Source organism: Halichoerus grypus, chromosome X (assembly GCF_964656455.1).
Source record: "Halichoerus grypus chromosome X, mHalGry1.hap1.1, whole genome shotgun sequence".
Lineage (NCBI taxonomy): Eukaryota > Metazoa > Chordata > Mammalia > Carnivora > Phocidae > Halichoerus > Halichoerus grypus.
This window is the reverse complement of record NC_135727.1, coordinates 65,562,687-65,576,482: the sequence shown is the minus strand read 5'-3', so window position 1 is coordinate 65,576,482 and position 13,796 is coordinate 65,562,687. Positions and strand designations below refer to the sequence as shown.

At 41.3% G+C, this 13,796-nt stretch overlaps 1 protein-coding gene across 4 annotated transcripts in view; it reads left to right on the top strand.

Annotated features, from left to right (window-relative positions):
* Positions 1-8,069, top strand: part of ATP7A (ATPase copper transporting alpha) — a 141,398-nt gene extending 133,329 nt beyond the window's left edge. For 3 of the 4 annotated variants that reach the window (XM_078064652.1, XM_078064650.1, XM_078064651.1), the window contains 4 exons: positions 1,034-1,237; positions 1,765-1,882; positions 3,802-3,904; positions 4,269-8,069. In XM_078064652.1, coding sequence (XP_077920778.1) covers positions 1,034-1,237; positions 1,765-1,882; positions 3,802-3,904; positions 4,269-4,545 — 702 coding nt within the window. In that variant the 3' untranslated portion in view covers positions 4,546-8,069. The remainder of the gene's footprint in view (positions 1-1,033; positions 1,238-1,764; positions 1,883-3,801; positions 3,905-4,268) is intronic. The other variant, XR_013444675.1, reaches the window with a different exon arrangement.
* Positions 8,070-13,796: the final 5,727 nt, after the last annotated feature.

Genomic DNA, 13,796 nt, shown 5'->3' with positions numbered 1-13,796 from the left:
ATTTTTCAAACTGCTGCTACTATGCTGTAGAAGCTGTTTGTTGTGCTGTCTACGTTGCAGGGGGGACACTCAGTTTCTTATTGCCCTCTGGCTCTCCCAGAGCTGAACCAGCTGATTTGTGAAGTTCCAGGTGTGAAGCCCCACTGATTGTAAGAACTTGCAAAGCTGGGCCCCTCTGGTTCTCAAAGCCAAACTCTGTGGCGACTTGCCTTCCCTCTGCAGGCCCCTGTGCCTGGGGCACTTAGTGTCAGGGTCTGTTCCTCTCCCCTCCCCAGGCCCACCACACTCTTCCCTCCCACAGACTGTCCCAGGAGTCCACCTGGCTCCAGCACATATCTCCCCCTCCACACCTTCCTCAATCAACATGGCTTCTTCTCTATACCTAACTGTGGAGAATCTGTTCTGCCAGTCCTTAGACCATTCTCTGGGCCATTCATATTGATGTGTGTGCATCCAGTTGCGTCTATGGGATGAGGTGAGCCCAGGATCCCCCCACTTTGCCATCTTCCCTGGAGCCAAACATATATCTTTTTATACTTGTATAAATATGTCCAGAATATGGCTAGAAGTGGAATTGCACAATCAAATGATGTGTGCACTTTGATAGATCCTGCCAAATGCCCTCCAAAAAGACAGTAACAGTTTACTCACCCACCGAGAATATCTAAGAGAGCTGATTTCTCCATATCCTTTCTTTTTTTTTTTTAAGATTTTATTTATTTATTTGAGAGAGAGAGAGATATATATTGAGAGAAAGAATGAGTGGGGAGGAGAGGGAGAAGCAGGCTTCCAGCTGAGCAGGGAGCCCAATGCAGGGCTTGATCCCAGGATCACGACCTGAGCCGAAGGCAGATGCTTCACCAACTGAGCCACCCAGGCGCCCCTTTCCATATCCTTACTATTACTGGATATTATCAACTTTTGAAATTTGGGACCTCTGGTGGGTGGAAAATGATGCTCATTATTGCTGTGTTATAGTGAAGGTACTAGTAATATTTCTTGAAATGAATTGAGTTTATCTTTCCTCATGTAGGTTGGCATTACAAAGGTGTTTGCTGAAGTTCTCCCTTCTCATAAGGTTGCTAAGGTGAAGCAACTTCAGGAGGAGGGGAAACGGGTTGCAATGGTAGGCGATGGAATCAATGACTCTCCAGCTCTGGCGATGGCTAATGTAGGGATTGCCATTGGCACGGGTACAGACGTAGCCATTGAAGCAGCTGATGTGGTTTTGATAAGGGTAAGTCCTGTGGCCTGAATGTTGAGGTCCGTGATATTGCTCCACCTGGTCAGGGTTAGTGTTGTAAAGTATATCGAGTAGAACAACCCTTTCCTTCTAATTCCTGTGCTCCCAGCCTTTGAGACTAGGAGAATTCAAGATGGGAGTATGAGAAGTCCTACTAATTACTTCCCGACTTTCTCAGTCAAGCAAAGCAGATGAGAATGACAAGCTTCTAAAGTAAAGAATAAGATTGGGGAACGTACTTATAATAAAATTTTCTTCAACAAACACTTGCTGAGATTATTTTAAGTGAGGTAATCTACATAGCAGCATATAACCCCAAAAGTGTTTTCTAGACCCCTGAGAAAAATTCCTGAAAAACATCTTCCAAGGCTGACTGAAATTTTCAGCAATATTTGAACTTTATAGTTAATTCATATTACCCACCCTAAGGTACACATCATCTTCAGAATCACAGTATCAATTACAAAAGTACTCGTTAAGTTAGAGTCTCTCACTAATATCACAAATATTTCTGTTCTCAGAATGATCTTCTGGATGTAGTGGCAAGTATTGACTTATCAAGGAAGACCGTCAAGAGGATTCGGATAAATTTTGTTTTTGCTCTAATTTATAATCTAGTTGGAATTCCCATAGCTGCTGGTATGTGACTATTAGTATTACTTTTTCCTCTGAAGTCATTAGAGACCTATCATTTTGGAAGTTTTTAGTCTTATTATTAGCTTTGAGTTCAGTTTTTATAGGTAGCCTGCTGGTGTGGTAAAAGGTAATATTAAAATCAATAATTATAATTTTGAGCAATGTTCATTATGGCATAAAATGTATAAGCATTCTGATAGGTTTATTTTATTTTCCCCTCCAACTTTATATTTTGAGAAATTTCAAAGCTATATATAACCAGGAAAAAAGATACAATGAAAACCTGTATAGTCTTCATTTAAATTCACCAATTAATAATACTTTTCCACATTGTTTCATCTCTTTCTCCATATGCCCTCACATTTATATTTATATTTATGTTTATATTTATTTACTTATCTTTTGCTGAAGAGAACAAATTTACTTTTAAAGATTTACTTTTTTAGAGAGAGAGAAAGAGCGAGCATGTGCAGGGGGAGGGGCAGAGGGAGAGAAAATCTACAGCAGACTTTCCCGCTGAGCATGGAGCCCAATGCGGGGCTCAATCTCAACGAGATCATGACCTGAGCCGGAATCAAGAGTCAGATGCTTAGTAGACTGAGCCGCCCAGGTGCCCCAAGAACAAATTTACTTTTAATCTCACTACCCAAACACAAGTACTGTTAGCATTTTAGTGTATTTACTTCTAGTCTTTTTTATTTTGCATCAGTTTTTTTGTCTTGTTATATGGTTATAATTATAGTATACAGAGAATTTTTTGCTCTTCACTTAACATTCTAATAGCCAACAGGATTTTGTGTTTTTTTTTAAGTTTGGGTACCAGGAGAGAAAGAGAGAGAGAAGGGGGACGGTTGGGGGGAGGGAGAAAGGGGGATGAAAAAAAGGGGAGGAGAGGGACGGAGATTGATGGATTGAATAAAGGAATATGACCCAGAAAAAGCAATTTAGAATTTTTAAATAAACATTTGATAATGTCCTGTACTTAGGGACTTGGTAGGAGTTAGTAATAAATTGTATTTTTTTTTTTTTTTTAGAGAGAGAAAGAAAGTGCAGGGGGAGGGGCAGAGGGAGAGGGAGAGAGAGAATCTTAAGCAGGCTCCATGCCCAGCACAGAGCCCAATGCAGGACTTGATCCCACGACCCTGAGATCATGACCTGAGTCAAAACCAAGAGTTGGATGCTTAACCGACTGAGCCACCCAGGTGCCCCAGGAGTTAGTAATAGCAGAAGAAAATAGTTATCACTTTCTTCTTCTTCTCTCTGGTTTGAGAGCCAAAGAGGACATGAAATGATGTAAGAACAATTACAAACCTATTTATAAACAAGGACACAAAATGCTGAGGGAACAAAAAAATAAAAGAATAATCAAAATCCAGAAAGATTAATTCATAGCAGCAAATGATTTTTTAAAAATTATATAAGTAGGGGCAGGGTGGAAAAAATTATGCAAGTAATATATGATCACTGTAGAAAAGAGAAAAATACCAATAAGCACATAAAAAGTTAGAAGTACAGTAAGTCTACCTTATCCCTGTCATATAAGCCAAATGTCCAAATGTCTGTCAAATTCATACACTATTCATACACTATTGGTGGGATTATGATGTGGTCCAAGGCACTCTGGAGAACAACTGAGGAATATCCACCTAAAGTTGAAGATGTGCCCATGTTATAATGCAGTTTCACCTCTAGGTATGTTCCCTGGAGAAATTCTCAAACACGTGCACAGGGAGACACGTACAAGAATGTTCACAGCAACACTCTATCCTCCTGTTGGTGGAGATTTATGTCACTGCCAATTTTTCACATATAACGTGCTGAATAAATATCAGACAAGGAAATGAGGTGTATGTATGTATCAGAAACACATTAATAATCTGTTTCATACTGTCTGCTCTAACTAATCCAAACTTGTTTCCTAGGAGTTTTTATGCCCATTGGTTTGGTTTTGCAGCCCTGGATGGGATCTGCTGCAATGGCTGCTTCATCTGTCTCCGTAGTACTTTCTTCTCTCTTCCTTAAACTGTGAGTATGATGGCTTGCTCACATTTGTATCTTATATTCCTTTTATCATCCACAGTCAGTCTTGGTAGGTCTTATTCTTGTGTGATGGGCCCAAACTGTTCTTAATAAGAAATGTTAGCTATGTCATAATCATCTTATGTAGTCTCTACCTAGCAAGCACAGCACTGTAAAATGTAGTACTTTGGCTCTGAGAAGTAGAATTTCTGATCATGTGACTCCATACAATTTCTTTTTGAGTGACTTTCCTAGCAGGAACCACCTTAGTAGATTTCATGCCCGGCAAATATATTTCCAGTTTTGATTGTAACAAGTGTCTAGTTCACATTTGCTTATTTCAAACTAGTGTATTTTTGCATGTGTTCAGTTATAGAAAACCAACTTATGAGAATTATGAACTGCATGCCCGAAGCCAGATGGGACAGAAAAGGCCTTCAGAGATCAGCGTTCATGTTGGAATAGATGACACCTCAAGAAATTCTCCTAAGCTGGGTTTGCTGGACCGGATTGTTAATTACAGCAGAGCCTCCATAAATTCACTCCTGTCTGATAAACGGTCCCTAAACAGCATTGGTACCAGTGAACCTGACAAGCATTCCCTTCTGGTGGGAGACTGCAGGGAAGATGATGACACCACATTGTAACAGGCCACACAGAATGCTACTAGATGTTGTTATGCACTGATACAGCGTTAATGATGTCTCCTTAACTTTTCAAAATATCGTGGAAGGACTTTATATTGGTCTCATGCCCTTATGGTAGGGAATCTCTTTGAATTGCATTTGTCTAAAGGCAAAAATACCTTTCTTCAGAGCATTAGCTCTCAACCTAGCTTTATTTAAAATGAATTTCCAATACTTTTTGTTTTCTCTAGTAACAGATAAGGTAGGCCAGTGAGGTTTACAACAAGCCCTACAAATGAAGATTGCTGATTTGCTGCTAAAGTGGTAGATAATTTTTTATTTGACCAAAAAGAAAAGGCTCAAGAGAAAGGATACTTAAAAGTTTGAAGATCTGAGAGCATGATCTTGAGGACATTCTTGAGCCCTCAGCCCTGCCAGGTTGGGGAACAAGGGCTTTAAAACACTGTATAAAGCATCTGGTTTTAGAAGGAAAACAGTAGAAACTGTTTAAAAATAGACGTGCCTTATTTATTACAGGCTTCCCCCCCCCCCCATTCTCTCTGCATCTTTGTCTTTGCAGTTGCTTTCTTAGATGCCCTAGTACGGTTCTTTGTCGTTGTTATTGTTCTTTCGAGTGAGCTCAGTGTAGGTGATTTTTGATGGATAAAAATAACTGACAACTTTTCCAATATCTTCTTTCTTTCTTTATCTTGTAGCCCAAAAGACCTTAAGGGTCCAGAGGGTTCTTTGTTTCCTATCTCTCCATTGTTGTAAAAAAAAAAAAAGATATCGGATTCTTCTTTCATTGACTCCCTAGCTCTGTACAAACTTTCAATTTACTACTGCTTAGTTCCACTATAAATTGTTCTTAGTCTCTCAGCCTCAGTCCAGAAACTTAAGATTTTGAGCCTCTTCCACAGTTGACTTTTTCAGATTAACACTACCATCTTTAACATATACGGGTCATATGAAATTACCTGGATTCACTAAATTTGTCCTTTATGGGAGAGAATACAAGACTTTAGCTGGTATCTCTAATTTAATAGATTTTCAGTATATTTTAGTATTTTAGATGACTTCTCAAGATGACTTTAAAATAATGCTATTACACAAAGCTGCATTAACCAAAAAATACAATAAATTGTCATACAGAAATGAGAATTTCCCTAGGTTGTGATACCTTTTAGCCAAATCTATACTTTTCTCTAGTTTAAAACATTTGCCCTTGCGAAGTTAGTGTGGTTCGCAAATTCAGGGGCTGTTCTCAGTGCCATATACATTTAGAAATCCCCCTCTGAGTGCCTAGGAGTGAATATACTGGTGAGAGATCTGGTACTTGTATCACTATTTAAATTCCTCCTGAATTGCAAGATGGATTTCATATGCAGAATATGGAAGTGAAAATAAATAAATAAATTCCTAATATTTGGTTCCCATCACCATATGTAAATCTGTTAGCACAATGCCTAGCACATAGGATTTGCACTCAGTAAATGTTAGTTCTTTTCTCCCCTTGAGGTCTGTAATGAATATTAATAATCAATTTTTTAGGGCAGAGTCTACAATCAGGTAGGAGTGGGGGATGGGTTTCTTCCTCTCCTACTTCCTTTCTCTCTTACCCTTTCATACACACACAGAAAAGTTTACCACATTATTCCATGTTGTCTTTTCAGATTTGGAAAAAAAAATCTCATTTTTATCTCAGCTATCTTAAAGAGAGAATTGAAACTATTGATGAAGGTGCTATTAATCTAGAAAGGCAAACCCGTCTTAATGAAATATGAATGTGATTGTATGTCTAGGCTCTTTAAATGCCTGTGCCACCTTCTATGCTTCCGCTTTGAATTTTAATATTTGTTTTTTCTTTTAAGTCTAGTGGTTCATCATACCACAACTTGTTTCTTCTAGAAGAAACAGCCAGTAGGAAAAATGTATAATAGACTTTTGACAAAAGAAACACCTCTCTCTCTTTCTCCCTTACTCTTTCTCTGTCTTTGAAACACTTGAACATAGCCAGTTACTACTTTTATTTCTATGTGTGTTTTTGAGTTGTCCTTTTGGGCCCCACTTGACAAGGGACCCACGTATCCTAGGACAGTGAGAAGAGCAGCCTATAGTCTGGGAAAAATCAAGGATTTAATTTCAACCCTTGCTATCAGAACAGAAAACATGTTTAGAAAGAATCCTGGTTTAAATATCTGAAACCATCTTTGAATTCTCTACCACAAGTCTCTTTTGTAATCCTGAACTCCCATTAGCTTCATAGAACAGCTGTATTCACAGGAGAGAGAGAGATGATACCAGGATCAAAAACATTGCTTTCAGTTAGTAACTAGCTCTAAGTAACTAGTGGCTAGTGAGAACAAATGTTATAAATGTATATGTGTGTATGTATATGTCTATTCATACATATGTACACACACATATTTACCATATAGAAGGAAAATGGATTTATATTTGAATTTGACATTTGAATATCTGAAGTTCTTTATTTGTTGTTCCCTTATCACTCTTCTGTATTCACTCAGTAACCATGCCCTCGGTCTGAAGGTAACAAGGATGTTTTGATATCCAGTGCTGGCTCTGACTCAACAATGGGGCACCTTTTATCTTGAATATCCAAAGATGCCTTTTGAATTTCAAAGGTTAAAACACAACTAGAATACTTAGTGTCCTAGTCTAAAGAAGTATGGTGGTCAGTTGTGAAAATAGAGGTGTTCTTTTTCCTAGTTTAGTATCAGCATTTTAGAGTGTTAAATTTGATGCCTTGTGAACAAAACATTTTATATTGTGCTTTAACTTTTTAAAAGTTTATTTTTTTCTTTTTTCAGATGTCTTCTTTCTTCAGAATGCTTAAAATAGCACTGTAGACAAGATGTTTCCAAAAATTTAAGTGTGCATATCTTTTATGTACACAGCTTAAAATCAAGAATGTATGTTCTTTGAGAATTTTTTTCCCATTTCTTGTGAATCTTGCTTTAAAATTATTTTTCTTAATATTTATTTTACTCTATTTTGTTATTTTCTTTGGCTGAGGCATCTGGTTATTGGTTATTTTAATAAGAATAAAAACATTCCTGGAATCACTCCCTTTGGATTTTTTGCTTGTTTATTTTGTACTTTTCTACATTTAAAAATATTATTTTACCAAATATAAAAAATATGGATTCATGCCGAATTATTAGCTATTTTTACACTAAGTTTCTGTAGTCCCTCTGAAAGTTTATCTGGTGTGAATAACCAGGTAAAGCACAAAAGCATGAAATCTTGTTCTTCAGTTAAAAGAGCTTCTATCATGGCATTGATAATAGATACCTTTTGTAGCCAAAACCAGGCGTCTCAACCTTATGTTTTTAGTTAAATGGTTAACTAAACATTGTTAAACATTGATTGTTTGGTACCCAAAACAGCAGTGGACAATGTTGTGCAATAATCATCTACTACAGTTAAGATATTCAGTAGTTTGTTTTTCCGTAAGCATGTAATTGATCATATTTCTGCCAAGGATGTGCCTTCAAATTTATAATTATAGTATTGTAGAGAAATGTGTTTTGTCAGTGTCTCTTTTGTTAAACCATCCAACTCTTCTTCCAGCAGTTCCAAACTACCCTGGTTTAGTTTTTTTTTTTTTTTTTTTTGACTGTTCATCAACGATGGGGCAGGCTTGGAGGCAGCATTACACATTCACTAAGAGTAGGAGGGAAGAAAACTCTGGTTTCCTTCAGTTCCACCCCACCTGCTGTATCATTTAGTGAGGGTGAAAAACAAAGAAAGGAATATAGTTGTCCTCAAGAGGAATTTTGTAGTCTCTAATACATTCTTGAGATTATCTACCCCAAATGAGCTTAATGGAGGGGCGCCTGGGTGGCTCAGTCGTGAAGCGTCTGCCTTCGGCTCAGGTCATGATCCCAGGGTCCTGGGATCGAGCCCCGCATCAGGCTCCCTGCTCGGCGGGAAGCCTGCTTCTCCCTCTCCCACTCCCCCTGCTTGTGTTCCCTCTCTCGCTGTGTCTCTCTCTCTCAAATAAATAAATAAAATCTTTAAAAAAAATGAGCTTAATGGAGACAAGAGGTTTTCTTGCATTTGGTGGCCCCTGTACAGTGTTTGAGGATCCCACCCAAAACATATTCCCATACCAAGCACTTCTGTGGGTTACAGAGAGGGTTTTATTTTATTTTTTAAAGATTTTATTTGTTTATTTGTCAGAGAGAGAGAGAGACAGCACAAGCAGGGGGAGCAGCAGGGAGAGGGAGAAGCAGGCTCCCGCTGAGCAGGGAGCCCGATGCGAGGCTCGATCCCAGGTCCCCGGGATCATGACCTGAGCCGAAGGCAGATGCTTAACCGACTGAGCCACCCAGGCGTCCTGGTTATGGAAAGGGTTTTAAACTTATTGTAAGGAAAACCTCATTTTCATTTCTCTCCCCCAATCTTGAGACTATTCAGGTTGATGAGATAGGATTGGAAATGGAAACCTAAGAGTAAAATCCCTGAACCATCCACTTAGCTGCTCAGCCTCCCTCCTCTGTCAGTGTCTTGACTAACCTCCAAGAAGGATGTTCAAGATAGCAACATCCCAGGTGAGGTTTCAAAACCTTCTAGACACAAAACAAAACAAAACAACACACCAGAAAACCTTCCTACTGGGGAATGCTTGCTATGTTAAGGCATCGAAGTCCCTGCTAAAATTCAAATAGAGACAAGAGAGGTAGAACTGTATCTTTCACAAATTTGACCAGAGCCAACCAACTCTACTTGCATAATAGCTTCCTCTTCATAGATGTGACCGTTAGTTATGAAGAAGAATTAGAAGGGAGAGATGAAAGGCAAGATTCCAGGACAAGGTTTAAGTGAAGATGCTGTTATAAATAGGATCTCATGCAATGTAAGAAATCTGAGAACTTCCATACAGTCTTCTCTCTGGAAAAGTTTGAAATAGGCTGTGTAGTCTTTCGAATACTGTACCTATGGCCCTGGAGAGGCCCCCAGCTTTTCATTGTCAGCACCCAGCTCCTTGCCCCCAGGTCTGTCGATAAACTGAAGTGTTGCCATTACTTTAACATTACTTGTTTCACCTCATCCAAGCAAAACTTCGATTTCCTCACTGCAGTTTTATTACCAAGTAATAGGACAAAAATGGAGATTAATTTCACCCATCCTAAAATGCCAGTGACCTTTAAATCTGGCCAGAAGTATTTGCAGTTATTTGGAAAGATTATTTTTAATCCAAATAACTTTATTGAAATGAAAAACATCTGGCTGTGTGGAAGAGGTTTGGGGGAAAGTAGACTCCAGGATCAACTCTCCTCAGCTCTTCTTGCTACTTGGAGCATTTTACCTTCCACTTTTTTAAAGATTTTATTTATTTGAGAGAGAGTGAGGAGTGAGTGAGCATGAGCAGGGGGAGGGAGGGGCGGCAGACTCCCCGCTGAGCAGGGAGCCCGATGTGGGGCTCGATCCCAGCACCCCGGGATCATGACCTGAGCCGAAGGCAGCTGCTTAACCAACTGACCCACCCAGGCGCACCTACCTTCCACTTTTGTATCCACCATTTCTTAAAAAGCATCATATCCCCCCCATAGTGATGGGAGGAGCACTGCTTTTGGAGGCCACGGGACCTATTTGCAAATTCCCAGTTCTGCCACTTACCACCTGGGTGACTATTAGTTTCCTCTTGATGCTGTAACAAATTACAGCAAACTTTGTGTCTTAATACAAATTTATTATCTGGAGTTCTGGAGGTCAGAGTCTGAAATGGGTCTCAAGGCTAAAATCCAAGTGTCAGCAAGTCTGTATTACTTCTGTAGGCTCTAGGAGGAATCCAGTTCCTTGCCTTTTCCAGCTTCTAGAGGCTGCCTACATTTGTTGGCTCACAGCCCCTTCCTCGTATCACTCCAGCCTCTTGCTTCCATCATCCCATTTTCTACTATTACCTCTGACCCTTCTGCCTCCCTCTTATAAAGACCTGTGTCATTGCATTGGGTCCATTCTGATAATCCAGAATAATGTCTTCATTGCAATACCCTTAAATTGTATCTACCAAGTCTCTTCTTGCCATGTGAAGTAACATTATTTTGCCTACCACAGTGACCATGGACAAGTTGCTTAATCTAACTGAACCTCAGTTTCTACAAGTGCAAAATGAGGATAAGACTACCTACCTTGTAGAATTGTGAGACTTGCTAGTAACGGAGATGATATTTCCAAAACAGCAAAAGCACCGTGGAAAATGCTGCCATTTCCTTGGCCTGAGCATAGGGATAGAAAGACAAACTTGCCACAGCCATTTGGGTTTGTAGATCAGTCATTGGTCTGGAGCTGCCTGAGATGCTAATGTCCTATTTTGAAGAGAGCTTCTTTTGCCTGTAGGAATGCCTCATATGATGTGATTTAAGGAGCACCAAAAGAGCCACCTGCTTGACCCAAATACTGCCTATACCAATCACATTCTTTTGAGTCCTTAAACTTAGCAATGTTAGCCTTTCCTTTTCTTCCGTAATTGTCACTCTTCATCTTTGTGCCCATTCAACTAAAATAACACTCCCACACTGAGGAATAGCTAAGCGCATTCTTAAATTTAGGACCATAGCTGTCGGACAAAGTCCTCTCCCATAGTCACAATGAACCAGCTGCCTCTGTTCAAAATAAATTACTCTGTATGTGTTGTAATGAGCACCAGGTATTATATAAGACTGATGAGTCACAGGCCTGTAACCCTGAAACAAATAATACATTATATGTTAATTAACTGAATTTAAATAAAAAAAAATTATTCTGTTCCTTATTAGGTTGAACCACTGGTTCAGCTTGTGGGAAATGCAAACTATCAGCTTCCCCCCCCCCCCCCCCCCCCCCCCCCCCGCCCCAGACCAGATGAACCAGAACCTGCCTGTTAACAGGATCCCTGTTTGGATGTGTGTTAAAATATAAAAAGCACTGCCTTGAAAACGAACTGCTTTGGAGTAAGTTGGAAATGCCTACAAATCTGTCAAAGACCCACACAAGAATCTTCCAAACTATAATCATTTGAGGACAACCTTCATAATTTATTTTCTTTTGCTATTAGAGAATGTGTTAACTGGAAAAATTAAAATTAGGAGGAGGATAAGATGGCTGAGGAGTAGCAGGACCCTAGGCTTGCCTTGTCCCTTGAACACAGCTAGATAAATAGCAAATCTTTCTGAACACCCAAGAAATCCAACCAAGGTCTGAGAACAAACTGCACAACAAGAGATTAAAAACAAAACAAAAAACCCAAAAGAACCCCTGCCACATAGTGGAAGGTAGAAGCTGCAGAGAGTTAATTTGGGGGACCAAAGAGCTGTGGGCACTGCAGAGGGGAGGGAGCCCTGATCACGGAGAAAGGGGCGAGCGAGGAGAGAGAGAGAGAGAGAGAGAGAGAGAGAGAGAGAAAACATGCTCAGGGGATTGCACAAGAAAAACTCTTCCCCCAAACCGTGGACTAGAAATAGGAGAGGGGCTGAACACCGCAAGATTTTTAGAAGCCATGAAGCGAAAGTCTGAAGTTTTAGAGGTCAGTGCCATCGTGAGGGCCTCGACTGGTAGGCGTAGGGGATCTCTGGTGGGGAAGGGGGGCGCCCCCCGGGAGTGCGCAGCCTGGTCTGAGGACCCCCTGGGTCGCACGGGAAGAAACCGGTCCCCTTCTCGGAGCGCATTTGGGAGAGACGGCAGGGCCTGGCTGGGGACAAAAGACCCGGCAGGCTCCCCCGAGCTGCTCGGTTCACTAACAGGACCGGGGACGCCGGCTGACTGGCGAACCTTGGCGCGGGCTCTTGGCTGTGCTTTTTACCACGAACTGCGAGCCGCTGTGCCGTCCGCGGCCATTTTCTGGGACTTGCCGGCACCTGGCAACAGTGAAGCGAGATCGTCCCCCGGGGGATCGGCGGGGGTCTGTGCCAGGCCGATCTCTAAAATGTGGGGTTTTGAAACCCAGCCACACGCCTGAGATAAAACACAGGAGTACTGGGCTGCTGGCAGACGGACAACTTGGACGCAGGCAGGGTGAAGGCAGAGATCTGGTGGAAGCCGGGGCCGCAACACGGGTGACTGTTTGCTCTTCCGTGAGGGCTTCCTGAAGACTGGCAGCCGCGAACATCCCGCTCCAGGAACAAGAGGGCAGAGCAATTGCAGAGCAACGCCATTCCAGCCGCCCCGCCGCCCATCAGCACCGACCAACTTAAGTGAGCCACACAGCACCACCAAGTGGAGGCCAGAGGTGCTTACACCAAACCCCGACCCCCTGTGCCCTGCAGGTGCGTTTCCACCAGGGCAGGTCAGGCAGAGAATCAGGGCACCAAGTCCCACCACCCAGCGACCAGTATGAACCCCTCCCACACACCAAGCCTGCTGATCGTAGAGTGCTGCAAAGCTTCAACTCTAGGGGAAATAGGATCCAGTTTCCTTTCTTTTTGTTTTAGAGAGGTGGGGGGGGAGTGGGGAGGGGCAGAGGGAGAGGGAAAGAGAGATTCTTAAGCAGGCTCCATGCCCAGAGCAAATAGCAAATAGCCCCTACTAGGGGCTCGATCTCATAACCCTGAGATCATGACTGAGCTAAAATCAAGAGTTCCACGCTTAACGAACTGAGCCACTCAGGCCCCCATGGACCAGATGGGCCTAAAAGATATATTCAGAACATTTCATCCTAAAGCAGCAGAATACACATTCTTCTCAAGTGCACATGGAACAGTCTCCAGAATAGATCACACACTGGGTCACAAATCAGCCCTCAAGTACAAAAAGATTGAGATCATACTATACATATATTCAGACCATAATGATATGAAACTTGAAGTCAACCACAAGAAAAAATTAGGAAAGACCACAAATGCATGGAGATTAAAGAACATCCTAATAAAGAATTAATGGGGGGCGCCTGGGTGGCTCAGTCGGTTAAGCGGCTGCCTTCGGCTCAGGTCATGATCCCAGGGTCCTGGGATTGAGCCCCGCATCGGGCTCCCTGCTCAGTGGAGAGTCTGCTTCTCCCTCTCCCTCTGCCTGCCTCTCTGCCTACTTATGCTCTCTCTCTATCTCTCTGTCAAATAAATAAATAAAATCTTTAAAAAAAAAGAATTAATGGGTTAACAAGGAAATTAAAGAAGAAATAAAAAATACATGGAAGCAAATGATAATGAAAACACAACATTCCAAAACCTTTGAGATGCGTCAAAGGCTATCCTAAGAGGGAAATATGTTGCAACACAGGAAAGTATCAAGAAACAAGAAAAGTCTCAAATGTACAACTTAACTTTACACCT